The sequence below is a fragment of the Lucilia sericata genome, unplaced genomic scaffold, assembly GCF_015586225.1.
Source record: "Lucilia sericata isolate MDLA Ls3-8-SP2 unplaced genomic scaffold, ASM1558622v1 Contig000053F_arrow, whole genome shotgun sequence".
Classification (NCBI taxonomy): Eukaryota; Metazoa; Arthropoda; class Insecta; order Diptera; family Calliphoridae; genus Lucilia; species Lucilia sericata.
In genome coordinates, this window is record NW_023994089.1 from 151,207 (window position 1) to 169,368 (window position 18,162).

Below are 18,162 nucleotides of genomic sequence, written 5' to 3' on the forward strand. Positions count from 1 at the left end.
TCGGATAACATGAAAATAAACATTGGTGTCTGCGCTGTTATAACATTTCAAATTTGGCCAAAAACTGTGCTTTTCAAACTTCATGACATGATATCTCTAAAAACTGCGATGGATAAATTTTAAGTCTAAATTCGGAATCAATGCAGTTCAGTTCTTTATAAAAGTCGATATTTGCCTTAAAAACATGTTGGCCTATGGAACCATGGTAATGTCGTCTAAAATTATAATGACCCATAATATATGTATAGGAAATTTCCTTTAAATAAATTTATTTTTAATCCATTATAATATAGAACAATCTTATAATGGTCCGAAATTTCATAAATCCATCGATATAACTATTTCAAGCTTTCACTTGATATATGAATGGGATGCGAGTGGGATATCTATCAAACAATTTTTTTTTAATTAATAATAAGATTTTTTCAATATTTTGGCACTTCATTTACTCCTATTTTTTAGGGCTCCGAAGAAAGCCTAGACCATCTCCTTTAAGAGTTTTGTGGTTACTTAGTGGGATGCAAGGGGCATAACTATCAAAAAAATATTTTAAGGAAATTGTATAAGCTTTCTTTTAAGCATAACAAAAAACAAAAAAATTAAAAAAATTATTTTGAAAAAAAAATATTAAAAAAAATGTTAACAAAAATTTTAAAAAATTAAAAAAAATTTTTGGAATGAATAGAAATAGCTATCTGAACTCCTTTGGACAATTTTTACTAGAACCAATATGTGAAAAGTTACACTCATTTGAATAAAACCCTGTATGACCAAAATGTCTAATTTTGACCCCCTCTAAGTCTTGACCAATAGAGCTGAAAATTTATGTCTGGCCTACTTTCTAATAGTACTGACCTTGGTGCAAATTTCAACCAAATCGATTTTTTTTAGTTGGGCCACTTAATACGAAATTGTTTAAAGAAAAATATATTATATACATATATCTTCCAAAAATACATACAAACTAAATAGCCTGAATCAATGAAACATCGTTTCGGCAAATCTGGTAACGGTAAAAAGTTAAACTTGAAAGAAAAAAGAAACTTGAAGCCGGGTTAATGCAACACTGAAAAAGAAATCGCTAGAATTGTAGTCACTGGCAAAAATTATTGTTTGAACTGATTTCAAAACAGCTAGATTACCGTTACAGTCTGTTAAATAAAATTAGCGTTGCCGCTTTGTAGCCAAATGGATGGTACATAAGTGGTTAGTACATAATCCAAATATACTTGAAAAAAACATTTTTTCCAAGGTTAGATAAAGGGTTCTACCGTTACAGAAAAAACTAACGTTAAAGTTAATATTTATTGAGCCTTTTTTTGATACAATGAAATTATTTTAAACAAATAACATATGAACACTTAAGACTATAATGTATTATCCTATTTACAATAAAGTGTTTAAGCACCATGCTTTTACAATAATTTAAGTGTTAAATATGCTCTTGCACCCAAAGCTAACATTTTTAAAGAGGAAAACTCTTAAAATAAACTTAAATCTAAATTAAATTGATATAAAAAACTGACGTTTTTAAAACAGACCAAAATTACTTACAGCGAAAATAAGGCAAAAAACTTTATTTCTTTTTTAAAAATTTTAGCTTTGAAATACGCTTGTTACCTCAAAAAACTTACCTAAAATGTAAGTTAAAAGATACCGTTATCTTTTATCGTTTCATAACGTTACCAACCTAGTTTCTAATAAAATTTCCTATCGGATTTATATCGGTCATTTACTACAATAACTGCATAATAAAAAAACTTCGTTTTGAGTAAAACATCATTGAATGTTTTATGATATTTTACTATTTTTTTTAATAACTTTTAAAGTATTGCCTTTAATTTTGAGATCAAGACATTAGTAATAAAATTTTCAAACCTGGCGGTAGATAGAACTTGTTCTAAAATTTTTTAGATTTTCGGTGGGTTTTTTTCATAAAAATCAATTTTATGGGGAAAACATTTTGGGAGTGGCAGCACTGTTCACAAAAGACTCGCCATTTTGTTTTGCAAATTTCACCACTTGGGTGCATAGAAAAATTTCGGAGAAGGTTTTGTCAAGAAACGAAAGATTTTTTAATGTGTTAAAAATATTTTTTACAATTAATTAAATTTAGAAAAAGTTAAATATTTAAACTACGTTCGTGTAATTGTCAATAAACAATCATTGATGAAATGAATGCTAAAATGTAATAAAGTATAACAAGTAAAAAAACAGATTTTTATTTTTAATTGCATACGGGACGGTCTGTGATGTAGAAAAAAATCGTGAGTGTGTGTGTTTTGTAGGAAAAATGTCTTCGCCTTTAGTGTGGTGAAAAATATAATTGTTAAAATAATAAAAAATAAAAAATTTTTGATAATTTATTTTCAAAAACTAGAAAAGAAAATAATTCTAATTTTCTTTTAACAACAACGTTTTCCTTACAAAGGTGTTTGTTGGTGACAAGTGAAAATCGCGATGTCTTATTGTATGTCGTACTGAGTCTTCCAAGTTGTAAACAATTTTGCAGTTTTTATATAAAAGTATTAATTAATTTTGTATTTTGCAAACTATTCTATGATAATTTATACTTAAATATCGCCGCAAGGATTTTATACTCCCAAAACATTGATTTTTTTAAAGTAATGTAAGTTATATAAAATTATAAACTCGTTTAACGTGACAAAGCATTATGAACAATTTTGCTAAATAAATAAAATAAAATTGTATGATTTTTAATAGAAATATTATTTATTGATTCTTGAAAATCTCATAAATGTTAATTTCTTTTACATTCTTCATTTGCTCTGCCCAATTGTATGAAAAATGGAAAAAAAGTGTCAAGGTGTCAAAAGGGTACATTTTTGTGTTCTTGTCATGTCTTGTTTTTTTATTTTATTCTCTCGTCTCTTTTTATTCGTAAAAGGGGGTTGAGAGGTGAATATTTTTTTTTATAAAATTTCAAAGGTAAAAGAAACATGAAAAATATTAATAGAGTAGAATTTTGTTAAAGAAATTGCAGTTTTTGGAAAATAGAATTAATAATTTAAACAAATTCAAAGCATGTAAACGAAATTTATTTTAAACTTAAAAACTACATAAAATGTTTATTCACCAATAAAAAGAGATGAATATAAATAAAAAGAGAAGTATGAATCTCAGTCATATGAGAGTATTGCACTTTGTTGTACGACTAAAAAGTGTCTGCAAAAAACAACTGCGACAAACTTAGCAGACGTCATTTTTTCAAATCGTGAAAAATATTTTATATTTCTTTTGTAGTAAAACTAAATCAATAAATCTTGTAATAAATATTTTAATATAATCTTCCATAAATATTCTAATAAATAAATAAAGTGAAAATAAGAAACATTAAATCAATTAACTAACTATCTAATTGTAAAAACTTTATTTTCGTGTGTGTTAGACTAATCAATGCAATGTACTCGTCGTTGTACCTAAACGCCCGCACCCAAAAATGGCAAGACATGGAAAATGTGAAAAAAACGCAAACACCTTTCGTATATTGTTTAGAATAAATATTCACATGCACACATTCGATTTGTGGACTTAAATTGGCAAATGTTTGCAAAAAATAATTCTTAAAAATTTGATATTTAGATTACAACTATAATTAACTTAAAATCGGATAAATGTATATAGTAGTACCTATGATAGGTACATGATATACATACATATCGTCACCTGAAACGCAAACGGCGCTAACTAACCAAAAATTAAAAATCGATTTTATTGGTGATTCTAATGTACTGTATCAAAACAAATGTCCACACCAAAAATTGGACTCCTGCGACCATAATTATCTATTTTATTGACAGAAAACAAAAGGCCCTATCTACAAAAACATTTAAATATTAAAGGTAAAAAGTCCAATTTATCTACAACCTCCGGTCTAAAAGACTAGAACAATAACCCCTAACCAGAGGCACATGTCTATGTACCTAGCAAAATGTTTCTATAAAAACGATTATTTGACATATTACAAAATCTTGTATTTGAATAGTTCGAATAGTTAATATAAAACAGGTTATAGTGCTATATTTGGCTATGTCGAATCTTAAATATGTGTCCTTCACGTATACATGTATTTTGGGACTTTCCTTGATATACTCAGAAAATACTCAGAAAAGGATGAAAGGGACTATGACGAATCTTAAATATGTGTCCTTCACATATACATATATTTTGGGACTTTCCTTGATAGCAAGATGTCATGGAAGGAAAATATTCTGAAAAGGATGAAAAGGGATTCAATGCCTACTACACATGCAACAATTATATAGGAAAGAATTGGGGTCTGCAACCAGATATGGTAATTGGATATACACATCGGTTGTAAAGCCCATTCTAACTTGTGGTTGTATTATCACGTGGGAGGACTTGAGAAAGGACAGTTATAGAAGTGTGATGAGCTTGTATCAGATAAAGTGTTTAGTGGGTGTGCCATTTTCACTGACGGGTCCAAGATGGATAACGTACCGGTGTCCACATCGTTGCTATCAACTTGAAACGGTCCTTCAGACTCCCTGACGTATGTGGTGTCTTCCAAGCAGAGATCCTAGTGATCTGGAAAACGACGAAACTGATACGGAATCATATCGATGCGTGGTCGGTTGAAACAATTTATGTCAATAGTCAAGCTGATCTCAGAGCTTGGGTTGATACATCGTACATTCGCGCCTGGTGGTAGGGAGTTTATTGGGCGCAGGGTCACTGCAATGCATGGTAATAAGGTTGACGAACTCGCTAGATTAGGTTCAACCATTAATATAGATGATAGGGAAAGGATGGTAAAACCACCCATTTGTCAATATTATAGATTGATATTCGAAAGAATCATAAAGAAGTCCTGGAATAGGAGTTTGAATTGAAAAAATATACAAAGCCCCATTGGCAACACTTGATATGGTGTCTACCATATCAAGCTGAATAAACAGAGTCTTAGGATTCTGATTGGGACGCTTACGGGACATTCCTCAGTTGGCGCCTTTCTCAGTAAGTGAGACAGTAATATACCGGACTATTGCAGGTTGAGATTAATGTTAACGAATTATTTTATTCATTTTCCGATCATAATGTTACATTGTTAATTCATTCGATTAAGTTACAAAATGTTTACCAGAACTTACATAACAATTTAAGAACATTGCAAAGTTTATAATAATAAAAGTTTTTAAAAATTCTAATTTTCTTGTATAATTGTCTAAAATGTATTTATCTGATATAAAGTAAATTATTTGATTCGTTACTGAACTAATAAATTTGATTTTAACTATTAATCGGCAATTTATAAATACATAAAACCAAACATTTCATAAATTAATTGATTACCAATTATATAATTGTATTTACGTCATTATTTAAACAGACCTTTTTTAACTTTTTTGTTTTTTTCTTTTTTTTCAAAATTTAACTATGTAGATCCAACAATAACTAACACATGGCTATTTATTAAAAACTCATTCATTCACTCACTCACTCCACACTCGTCACTTTTGTTTTATTTTTAGTTGGAAAAAATACACAAAAACATTGAATGAACATTTTTTTGACATTTAATTGACAGTTTGCGGTAAATGAGTAAAATACACAAAACACGAATGTGAAATGTAAATATTTTGTAAATACTTACTGCATTAGCTAGTTATAGTAAATATCTTATAATTTCATAATTTAAAATATTAAAAAACTGTTTTTAGATTAATTAAAAAACATAATTCTAGTATTGTGTTTTTAATTTTTCATACAAAATCACACGCAAAATGCAAGCCAATAATTTGACACACACTCATGTTTGTTTATTATTCGTACATACTTGAAAGAAAGTTTAAACCAACAGATTAAAAAAATAAAATAAACTATATGTATATATGATTCATGCACTTTCCAATTACACACAAAAGAAAAAAGAACAGCGTAAATTTGTTATTTTGTGTGATAAGAAAGAAACACACTGTCCAATGAAAAATATACCTTAATAAATATTCTAAATAAATCTCCTTCCTCTTTGATAAACTCGTGCATGAATATTGTATTCTAATAGTATCTTTTGTTTTGGTTTATTTCGCAGGCAATACTATTAAACATTTAGTTCAATTTGTTGTTCAACCAGAAATCATTTAAAAAATAAACAGAATAACATGAGCCATGCCTTCGGCACGTCCTGGCAGCCTAAAAGATCCGGAAATAGCCGAATTATTTAATAAACATGATCCAGAAAAGATATTTGAAGATTTACGAGAAATTGGCCATGGCTCCTTCGGTGCAGTTTACTATGCACGATGTAATCTTACCAAAGAAATCGTGGCCATCAAAAAAATGTCCTATACGGGCAAACAAAGTTTGGAGAAATGGCAAGATATACTCAAGGAAATCAGGTAAGATTAACATCTCAACACAAACATTAAAGAGGTTTAATGTAAATATTTGATTACCCAAGATTTCTACGTCAATTGAATCATCCCAATACGATCGAATATAAAGGATGTTATCTACGCGAATCCACAGCATGGCTGGTAATGGAATATTGTGTAGGTTCGGCATCAGATATTATTGAAGTGCATAAGAAACCACTGCATGAGGATGAAATTGCTGCCATATGTGACGGTGTCTTAAACGGCCTCAGTTATCTGCACAGTTTGGGTCGTATTCATCGTGACATCAAGGCCGGCAATATTCTCTTAACCGATAATGGTGTGGTAAAATTAGCTGATTTTGGCAGTGCAGCCATTAAGTGTCCAGCTAATAGTTTCGTTGGCACTCCCTACTGGATGGCACCCGAAGTGATATTAGCCATGGATGAGGGACAATATGATGGTAAAGTTGATGTTTGGTCATTGGGTATAACCTGCATTGAATTGGCCGAACGTAAGCCTCCATATTTCAATATGAATGCCATGTCAGCACTGTATCACATTGCTCAAAATGAGTCACCTACATTACCGGTAGGTTGTTATAATTTATTAACATACATTTCCTTTAAAATTATTAATTTATGTTTATTTATTTTTTTTTTGCAGAAAAATGATTGGACAGACACATTTTGTGATTTTGTTGATTTATGTCTCAAAAAGAATCCTGCTGAACGTCCCTCTTCTACGAAGCTATTGGCTGATCCATATGTGACACGACTACGTTCGGATACAGTGTTATTGGAGCTTATAGCACGAACAAAAGCAGCTGTTAGGGAATTGGATAATTTGAATTATCGTAAAATGAAGAAAATCCTTATGGTTGACACCTGCGAGACTGAAAGCGCCATTGGCGATACAGATGATACACAGGATGAACATGCCGGAGGCGATAGCAGCAAGAGCAATAGTATTACGTCGGAACATTCAATACAATCTGTGGGTGTATCGGCGGCCAGTAGTCAAGTAGTACATAATCTCCAATTGCGAATGTATATAAACAGGAAAAGTCTCTCATTAATTTATTGTTTATTTTTTTTATTTCCCACCACAACAACTATTTAGAGCTCTTCGTCAAATTCAATACCAGGACAAAATCATCATGGCGGCATGCATCAATATCAACATCAGCAACCCCAACATTTGGGTGCCATGAATTATCACCATCCACATCATCCACAGATGCATCAACATCAACAGCAGCAGCAACAACATGGGCAACATCAACAGGCCATAAGTGGCGCTGTTTCGCGTAATTCATCGCGTCATCGCAATTTGCCCCCATTGCCTAGCATTATGCACAATATGAACAATAATGTTACACCTACAAATTCCACAGCTGTGGTGCCAGCACCCATGCCACACCAACAGCAATTGCAACAGCAACAACAACAGCAGCAGCAACAACAACAACAACATTCTATTTTACCCATGTCCATGGGTGGCGGAGTTGGTCTACAACAGCAACAATCTTGTTCGAGTATGGCTGGAGATCGTATGTCGCAGCAACAAGCAACTCCTCCCATTCAACCACGTTATCTTTCCTCTCCGGCTGCAGCAGCTGCCGTTTATGCAGCAACATCGTCTAATAATGAACATGGTGGTCCAAATAATTTCGCCACCATACGTACTACAAGTATTGTCACTAAACAGCAAAAGGAACATATGCAGGTTAGTTAAAATATTTGAAACAACATCATATTCATTAGTTTTGCATTTATTACATTTTAAAAGCATGATTATCCATCGAAAAATTCACTATAAAATAAAGTTTGGAAAGGGGAATAAATTGCAAAACATGTTTCGATGAACAACTGGCGAATTCCTTTTTCCATCAATGTGTGCAATGATAGAGAGTTATGATGATAAGTATTTCAGATTAACGAAAAATGAAAAAGTTCAAACCCAGAGACCATATTTATTATTCACACCAAGGTTTTGAGATACTTAAGTTTGAAAAAAAAACTTTGTTTTTGATCATATTTGAGACGTTACACAGGTCAACAAAATTTGAAAAAGTTAGCGCTAAGACATCTTTATTTACAAAGTTTGCTTAGGTTTAGAAGGGTTATGGACCATAAACAGATGCATATCCCCTTGGAGACTATAAGGTCCATTATGATTCCCTTCAAAGAGTGAAGATTAAAAAATAGAGAAACAAAAGATAGGTGGAAAGGATTTACCAAACCAGTACCCTAAAGAACAAAAGGATGAGAGGGAAAATCCCCCTACAAAACCTAGTAGATTGCGAGGGTTAAGACCCACAATATACCCCATTTCTTAATCGAACCTATTCCCTAGCCTCTTCAGCCTGAGATGCAAACTTTGTTACTAGCTGAATTTCACAGGTCAACAAATTTTCAAAAGTACATTCCCAGAGACCAAATTCAACTTTTGAAAAGGATTTAGCAGTGCTGAATCTGAATCTGACATCAGATTCTTCATTTCGTTTTTGTTTTTGGTCATATTTGAGACGTTAACAGAGCTACTTTAAAACTAATATTTAACATCCTCGAGATATCATAACCTAAAGTTAAAAAAAACTTCCCTTTATTTTACGGTAAAGACTTATCTCTTTATTTGATATTTTACCTTATAATGGAATGCACACAATAAGTGCTCTATAAGGTTTCTAAATGACGAGTGATTAACAACTACTTATTAGTATATGGAGCCCAGCGGTTTACTTGTTGAATTAATAATAGTTTTCAATAAAAGATGTAAACTAAAAATGGTAAATCATTAGGATTTACACTTTCCTATAAATGCCGCAAATAATCGATTTGTACTTAAACAATTATATACATAATAATATTCCTTATTTGTTTAATTGATAATTTTTTTTACAAAATTAAAATTCAAATCACAGGTACGCCAAAACTTTGTTTTGTAATTTGACAAAAAAAAAAGAAGAAAATTTCTTTCCATGATCATAACATAAACCTCATATACATACTTACATTCTTTTATATTACTCTGTCTAGTTATTTTATCAAACACTTAACGAAATCTATCTGTACAATTCTTTTTTCAACATATTTTCTTTGCATTATTTGTATTTATTTTTGTAATAGGAAAACTATGTTTTGTGTCCAACATTATGCGGAGACAGTAGTAATTGTACGATTTCATAGTTTCAAATACTAAAAAAATGAATGAATGTAACTACTACTACCCACATTAAACAGTTCAAAACGCAAAAAAAATATATGAAAAATAGGCAACTTTACATGAAAAAGAATGAATGAAACAGTGAATGAAAAAATCCAAAAAAAAAGAAAAAACTAAATTAAAAAACCAAAAACTTTTGTGCAGTAAAAGAACATAATAAATGAGCAAAGTTTAATGTAACGAATTGGATTATAATGATAAACACTAAGTAAAAAATATTTTCCTAATTCTATTAACCATAATCAGATACACACTGTTCATATTTGTCAAATTACTACTATATTTCTATAATAATACTCATAAATCAATATGGTCAATCGTCCTGCGTTGTTTATTTTTATTAAATACAATATAAATCATTTTTCAAAAATGTTACAAATTTCATTTGAATGCTAATTAAACATATTTATGGCATAAGTTTCTTTAAATATTCTATATGTATTTGTTGTGTTCCTATACTTTTTAGATTATCAGGATTATCACAAAAGATAATAGAATAAAAGAAACTTTAAATATTTGAGCACAAGAACCTGTTAATCTAACTAGTCCTAGAATGTAGATTTTAATTATTTTTATTTTACTTCTATTTATATCTATGGTTTATGGTGCTTCTTCATGGTCATGGTAAAGATGTTTATGCATTTTTTTGTTTGTTGTTATTAATAAATAGTGTTTTCTTCTTGCAACATTTAAAATCGTTAAAACATATTTTTGTATAAATGTTTGTCATTTTCATTCATTGGTTTCATTAAACATTTTTTTCGTGTTTTGTTGAAAAATTGATAACATAATAGTGGTTTTAGTTTAAAGTTATTACAGTAACTACTGTTAATTCAATAAAATTTAAGGGATTTAAGCTTTCGATTACATAGGGATATGTTGGTTATTTATAAAAGGGGATTTTCAGTATGGGCTGGTAGGTGTTATCAGATTTTGAAAATGTTTTGTTTTGTTGATTAAATAGGCCAATGAAAATTAAAAAATAAATCAAATGCTAAACCAAGCTATATTTTTCCAAGCTGAATATGAATCTGGCCTCAGAATTTCTACATAATATCAGGTTTTCGGGATAGCCTGTCCTAAAGCTTTAAAAACACACCAAATTAGTCGTCTTCTTCTTTCTTAACTTTAAGTTTGAACTACATTTTATATATCGAAAACAATTTGCTGACTTTTGGACAAATTAATAAGAGCAGTTGATAAATTAACAGGGACATTATAAACGTGTTGCATTTGTCTCAAAATTGAATTGCACAAAACTATCATACTGTTTTTTCCTATTTGTTTTTATATATGTAGAATAGAAATTCTTAAGCACCTAGTTATAAAGTTTGTTGCTTACTTTCTTAATTAAAACCTTAATAATTGTTAAAAAAATCACCCAAATTTATCTACTCAACAGGAGGAGATGCATGAGCAAATGTCTGGCTACAAGCGAATGCGTCGTGAACATCAAGCTGCACTACTCAAGCTCGAAGAGAAGTGCAAAGTTGAAATGGAAGCGCATAAAAATGCCTTAGATAAGGAATATGATAATTTATTGCATAACTTCACAAGAGAATTAGAAAGACTAGAGGTAAGTTAATGGTTATAGAAATTTCGTAACATTCCGAGCGAAACATTATTATTTCTTTTAAATATTAGGCCAAACATCAACAGGATTTGGAAAAGCGTATGAAGCAAACTACAGCTGCCGAAAAGAAATTACATAAAGAGATTTCTCTTAAACAGGAATGTGATCGTAAAGCTTTCGATATGAATCGCAAAAAAGAATACAAGGCCAATAAGGAGAGATGGAAACGTGAATTGTCAATGGATGAGTCGACGCCAAAACGTCAGAGGGATTTAACATTGCAATCACAAAAGGACAACCTCAAGCAAGCCGAGGCTCAAGAAGAACAACGTCTATTGACATTGCAGAAGAAGTACATTGATTTGGAGATGCGTAAATTTAAACGAAGGCGTTTAATTATGTTGCACGAATTAGAGGATCAGTTGTTAAGAGATGTAAGTTAAACAGAAAAACATAATCTTTAATGTAATACTTATATAAACCATTATTGCTTTTTTGTCCACCATTAAGGAATTATCTAAAAAACAACAACAACTTGAGCAAGCTCATGGCATGCTGTTGAAACATCATGAGAAAACCCAGGAACTGGAATATAGACAGCAAAAGAGTGTACATCAGTTGCGAGAAGAACAAGTAAATTTATATTATTATCTTTGAGTTTGATTGTTTAAACTTACAAACAAAAACATTTATTTAGATAAATAAACAACATGATACGGAATTACAAAATCAAAAGGATTACATGGAACGTGTTAAAAAAGATTTACTACGCAAACATGCTCTGGAAATACGACAACATCCTAAGAGCCTTAAGGTAAATTCGATATTTTAATTTATTTAACATGTTTTATATTAAAACTATTTTTATATCTTTGAATATATTGAAAATTTTAGCAAAAGGAGTTGCAAATTCGTAAACAATTCCGCGAAACCTGTAAAACTCAAACCAAACAATATAAACGCTATAAGGCACAGATATTACAAACAACGCCAAAGGAGCAACAAAAAGAAGTCATTAAACAGTTAAAAGAAGAAAAACATCGTAAGCTTACGTTGTTGGGTGAACAGGTAAACAACGAAATTGTTAAAAAAAAATAATTTAACATAACATATCATTAATAAAAATAATTAATTTCCTAGTATGAACAAAGTATCGCTGATATGTTCCAAAGTCAGAGTTATAAATTAGATGAAAGTCAAGTGATCGAGTGCCAACGTACCAACGAAATGTTGGAATATGAATTAGAAGTGCTTACTGCCTATCAAAATAAAAATAAGAAACAAGCTCAAGAACAACGGGATCGTGAGCGCAAAGAATTAGAAAATCGTGTGGCAGTACGTCGTAGTGTATTAGAGAGTAAGGTATGTATAGGAATTATTAGTATAATTATAAAATATAATTGTAAGGCTAATAATGACTTATAAACTGTTAATTAATCGTTTATAGTTACTTTTTTTTTAGAAAATATTTAATATTTATTTTCAGAAAATTTTATTAATTTTTCAAATTTTATTTAAACACAGATGGATGCTGAATTGCAACAGTTCAATCAGGAACGTGCCGAAAGGTTAAGATTGATGCATGAGAAACATGTTAAAGAACTTGAAGCTTTTGATGAAGAATCAGTTTCTTCAGGTTTCAGGTAAATTTATATCAAATATTAATATAAAAAAAGTGTACGGAGTAGAAAATTATTGGCGGACATTTCTGATTTCCGGGTATCACTTGTGTGAACGATTTTCGATTAGGAATCTAGACATTTCGATTAATGAGAGAGATAGCAAGACATTTTAGGACAACGCTTATATGAGTCCTTGATCACAACAAGTGTTAGTGTAACTGTATAGCTGATGAATTAATCAGAAATGGTACGATGAAAGTGGATGAAATACTTGACGTCTTTACTTGTATCTCCCTTACAAATTATAAGTCACTTGTTCAAAATGAATATGTACTGCAGATGCTGCCCCAATAAAGAGGGAGCAGAGACAATGTACTATCTACTCTGCTACTGCCCGACATTTACCGAGAATAGATCGGATTTAAAAAATTCTAGTAATACTTTCTTTGAGTTAGGAACCAACTGACAGTAGAGCTATTTACTTTTTGATAGAAAAATTTTCAAAACTATTTTTTTTAATTATCATTTATTTTTGTTATTCATTCAAACAGCGCCTTAGCTATTGCGGAAGGATCACGTGAGACCTACCCTGACGAAGAGGGTAGTCTATCTGGTTCAATGATTAGTTTAGCGCATAGTAATAGTTCAACAAGTTTTCCGGCTGGCTCCCTATAGCATAGAAAAAAAGTTAATATTCTTACAACAAATGGATTTAATTTTTTTAATAATGATAGTGTAATTATTACGACTACTACAACTACTAATAATAATACATCCACCACCAACACCAACAACACCACAACCAACACTACAGCAACAACTGGCAACAGAAGAATGACAGCAACAACTACTAGTACTACTATTTCTACTATCAACACTTCGGGAACAGCAGCAGCAGCAGCAGGCGCAACCTCTACAACTAACACGCCTACAACATTAACAAAATGTTTTCGCATTTCTAGTGATAATTATAAAATTCATAGTAAACAAAATGATAATAAAAGTGATGCATCTAAGCGACAACTGCAGCAGCAGCAACAGGAGCAAAAGCAACAAAAACATTGCAATAATGCAAATCACAACAAAATGCCTCTTACATCAATGTAAAGAAACATAAGAAAAAAAGCAAAAAATAATAATTAAAGGCACACGTCGTTAGTTAGTGATGTAGTAATAATGACGACGACAACAAAGATGCTGATGATGACGACGATGATGTTGATGACTTGATGACAAAGAAACAAGTTGTTGTGGGAGTGTTTGTTTATATACAATATACATACATATATACAGTTTTTATAGAATTATTAAGTGAAAAGAAACCCACACTCCTCTTTACTCACACATTGAAAAAAAAAGAAATTTAATATATACATACATAATAATATAAAATAAAACATTATAAAAAAAGAAAAAAAAAAGAATCCAATAATAAATCTCCAAAATTTTGTGAGACCAGGGATAGTGGATGCTATAAGTCGAAGAAGATTGGTTAAATAATATACATAAATATACATAAATAATGAAACAGCAACATTATAATAATAATAATTAATAATCTAATAATAATAATAATAATAATTATAATAATTGATAATGATTATATTTAATAATTAACGCAAATTATTATATAATAATTTATGTTTAAGTTAAATAAAATAACAAAAACAAACAAAAAAAATAAACGCGTTATAAAAAATATATAAAAAATAACAAAATTCTTATTAGAATTTTCATTTTCTTTTCATTTTACTTTTAATTTTTTGTTAATTTAAAATAAAAATTAGGCAATCAAATCAAATAATTAACTAAATATTCAGATTAAATAATTTACGAAAGAAAAAGAAAAACACTTGCAAAACACGTAGACGTACATATTATTCATTAGATATATAATTATACTACGAGTACATATAATAAAAAAATAATTTTGTATGTAATTTCTTATAGGAACGCTCTATAATTTTACAGGTAGGACAAACAAAAAAGTAACACAAACAACAAAACCAAATGAATGTATCAATTATTAGAGAAACATTTCTAAATAACACCTACAAATAATAATAATATATTTGCTACAAAAAATATATATAAATATATATTAATTAAATTAAAAAAAAAACAAACAAAAACAAAATAAAATAATCATTATCGAATTTGTTTAATTAGACCATCTTTTTCTGTTATTTTGTTTAAAGTTTTTAAATTATAGATATTTAGCTGGACTATATTCAATTAATTTGAAAGGAAATAATTAAGGTTTTGAAAACGTTATTCGATTATATTTCAAAAGAATATTTTCTATTGGAGCTTAAATTTTTAAGCGTCTGTTGTGGAAAAGTTTTAAGTCAAATTAAAAAGCGTGAAAAATGCCTAAGTTGGGAATGGGATTATAAAGGAACCGCACAATTCAAACTGTAAGCAATTATTCGGCTATTGATTTAATCAAAGGTGAGTATTATCTGCATAATATTATGTATATTCCTAGATCCCTTGTCTCCAACAACCAATCCTGACAAATTATGACAGCCTGCAGTGTGCAGGCTCTATGGCCATAACTGAATACAAAGGCAACCGAACGAAACTTTCCTATGTTTTAGTATAGAAAAGCCTTCCTAAGATAAAATAGAAAAAGTGTTCCTAAGGAAGACAGTTTTCATATAGAAAAAGTCTTCCTAAGGAAGACTGTTTTCATATAGAAAAAGTCCTCCTGAGGAAGACTGTTTTCATATAGAAAAAGTCCTCCTGAGGAAGACTGTTTTCATATAGAAAAAGTCTTCCTGATTTCATATAGAAAAAGTTTTCCTAAGGAAGACTGTTTCCGTACTTAAATAGCTAGATTTCTAGATAAAATGGAGAATGTTACCGAATATTATTTTGGCTATAGATCTGTTATTATACGGAAATTAGGTTACCTATTCAAAAGATTTTCTACGGTGTATCTGCAACCACCTTCACTGTTTTCCTCACATTTGAATTTAGATTATCTCCTTTTTTCTTAATTTTTTATTTATTTAGGCTCGGGGGAGTTTTCCAGATTTTTCCTACCGAGCGCGTCCCCGGGTGGCGGATAGGGGGTGGTGATGGACCATCTGTCCTCTCCCAGCTTTAATTTCACTTAAGCTGAGGGAGGGCAGATTGTCCACCACCTGGGAATATTATATTCCCCGCGGACCAAAAAACTGGAAAAAAAAAAAAAAAAAAAAAAAAACAAATATGGAAAATAAAAATAAAAAGATAAAAGTTACGGTGCAGGGCCTAAATAACCCAGTACCGGCGGCAAGTGTTGATCTACTCGCGAGTCACGTGTCGTCGTCATCCTGCAATCGTGAGCAGAATACTACTACGGAGGTGGGTACCTTGGCCTCCGTGGCGGACAATGCGTCAAGTGTACAGCATGCCGCTGGCAAAAATATAGGGGTGAAAGAGAAGGATGTACTCGGAGAGAGCTCTAAGCTACCTCAGCCTTTAAATATAGGTGAGGGTTCCGACTCTGAATCCTCAGATGATAATAAAAATAATACCATTATAGCAAATCCCAAAAAGGATGAAGTAGAGCAAATGGTGAAAGAGGTGAGTGATAGCATAGCTAAACTACCTATTACTAAGAAAAGACTTTCTGGAGCACAGAGGAGGAAGTTGAAAAAGATGCTTCAGGAAATCATAGTTAGTCAATCCCACGACACTCCAAAGGAAAAATCGGACTCTCTCACAAGATCTGAGGCAAAAAGGATCAGGTCTCCCGAGGAGTTGACAACTGAGAATAAACCTAAGAAGAAAAAGAGCTCCCCGTCTTCTAATACACAGTCGAAGCCAAGCCATACTTCACTCAAAGGAATCTCAAGTGAGAATCCTGAGAGTAAGGGTGACAACGCCAAGCCAGATATTCCGAAGACGAACACGTTGGCGAAATCAACCTCGAAGGTAAGGGAATCTCAAAAGAAGCCCCGAAAAACGAGGAAGGAGAAGCTAGACGGAGGAAAAGGAAAAGAGCCGCCATCTTACGCCAAAGTTGCCAGAAGTAGGCACCGGGACGATCTCTGCTATGCAGTTTACGATGCCGGTAATCCGACAGGCAAAATCCCAATAGACCAACAGAGTAAAATAGAAGACCTGGTCAACAGTAAGATAGTGGACCATGCAATCGCTTCAAAGGGCAAACAACCAATAGAGAGCGAGAGCTGCGAGTTCAGCATGGGCGTGATGTTGATGAGGTTGGCATCTCACCAATGTGTTAGCACCCTAAAGAACTTGGTGGAAAGTATCCCTCCTCCCTGGGACGGCGCTAGGCTGGGACTGGCAAAGAAGAGCGAGCTTCCGGTGCTCCTAAAGTCCACTGTCTACATAAAAGGATGGGGCAGTAAACTGGCTAATGAACGTATACTGGAAATTCTTGGAGGTCAAAATGCTGAGCTGGCCGTGGAAAAATGGGATGTCTTTTACAGGAAAGAAGAACCTGAGGGAACTTTATTTGTAATAGGTATCGACCAGAAATCCATGGCTAGTCTTGCCAAGAATAAAGGTAGGGCTTACTTCGCCTCTAAATCTGTCATATTCAAAATTGGGAAGGTGCCGATTGGAAGGGCTGTTACAACAAGCCTCGAAAAGGACACTAAAAAACCTAAGACCACAGCATCAGTATCCACTACTGATAACGTTGAGGAGTCAAATCCTATAATCGAGGAATTTACCATTAACTCGCCAGAAGAAAGTGTAGTTGCCCTTTCCAAAATTGGGAAGGCGCCGATTGAAAGGGCTGTCAAAACCGGCCCCGACAAGGACACTAAAACACCTAAGACAGTACCCAAAGCATCATTAGCAAGTACTAGCAACGTTGAGGAGTCAAATCCTAAAAGCGAGGAGGAAATCACTCACCCGCCAGAAGACAGAACAGCAATGCTCTCCAGAATTGGGAATGTGTCTATTAAAAATATTGCTATTCCTATGCCTGATAAGGACACCGCAGTGCCATCAACAGTACTCACTGCATTAATAGCCACTTCAGGCTATCCGGAGGAGTCAAATCCAAAAAGCGAGGAGGTGACCACCAACTCGCTGGAAGACAGTTTAATGGATGACCATGATTGAGGTTATCCAAATAAACCTCCATCGGAGCGAGACAGCTACCAACGCTCTGATGGCTAAAATCAACACAGGTAAAATACATATAGCTTTAATCCAGGAACCTTGGACGATTCGCAACAAGGTTTCTGGATTAAATCACGTAAATTTCCAACTTTTCTACGCTGATACAGGATCTCGCCCGAGAACATGTATCTTATGTCACAAGAACTTATGTTTTCTCCTCTCAACAGGATTATCAACATCGGATGCAACGGTGCTGAAGCAAGGTCGTGGCAACATATTCCTTGCATCTATTTAC

The 18,162-nt window shown here is 32.0% G+C and overlaps 1 protein-coding gene across 4 annotated transcripts; it reads left to right on the forward strand.

Annotated features, from left to right (window-relative positions):
- The first annotated feature begins 2,001 nt into the window (after nt 1-2,001).
- On the forward strand, nt 2,002-14,228 carry LOC119616016 (serine/threonine-protein kinase Tao). Of its 4 annotated transcripts, XM_037972139.1 has the most exons (14): nt 2,010-2,267; nt 2,432-2,629; nt 6,074-6,380; nt 6,443-6,947; nt 7,023-7,382; nt 7,479-8,084; nt 10,987-11,160; nt 11,229-11,591; nt 11,668-11,790; nt 11,855-11,971; nt 12,052-12,225; nt 12,298-12,519; nt 12,682-12,800; nt 13,331-14,228. In XM_037972139.1, exons 3-14 carry the CDS (start codon nt 6,151-6,153, stop codon nt 13,452-13,454), a joined length of 3,117 nt encoding a protein of 1,038 aa, XP_037828067.1. In that variant the 5' UTR covers nt 2,010-2,267; nt 2,432-2,629; nt 6,074-6,150; the 3' UTR covers nt 13,455-14,228. The 4 variants fall into 4 exon arrangements, with proteins under 4 accessions (XP_037828068.1, XP_037828069.1, XP_037828067.1 ...); XM_037972140.1 differs by lacking the exon at nt 2,432-2,629 and having other exon boundaries at nt 2,002-2,188; XM_037972141.1 differs by having other exon boundaries at nt 2,009-2,629; nt 7,023-7,379.
- The last annotated feature ends 3,934 nt before the right edge of the window (nt 14,229-18,162 follow it).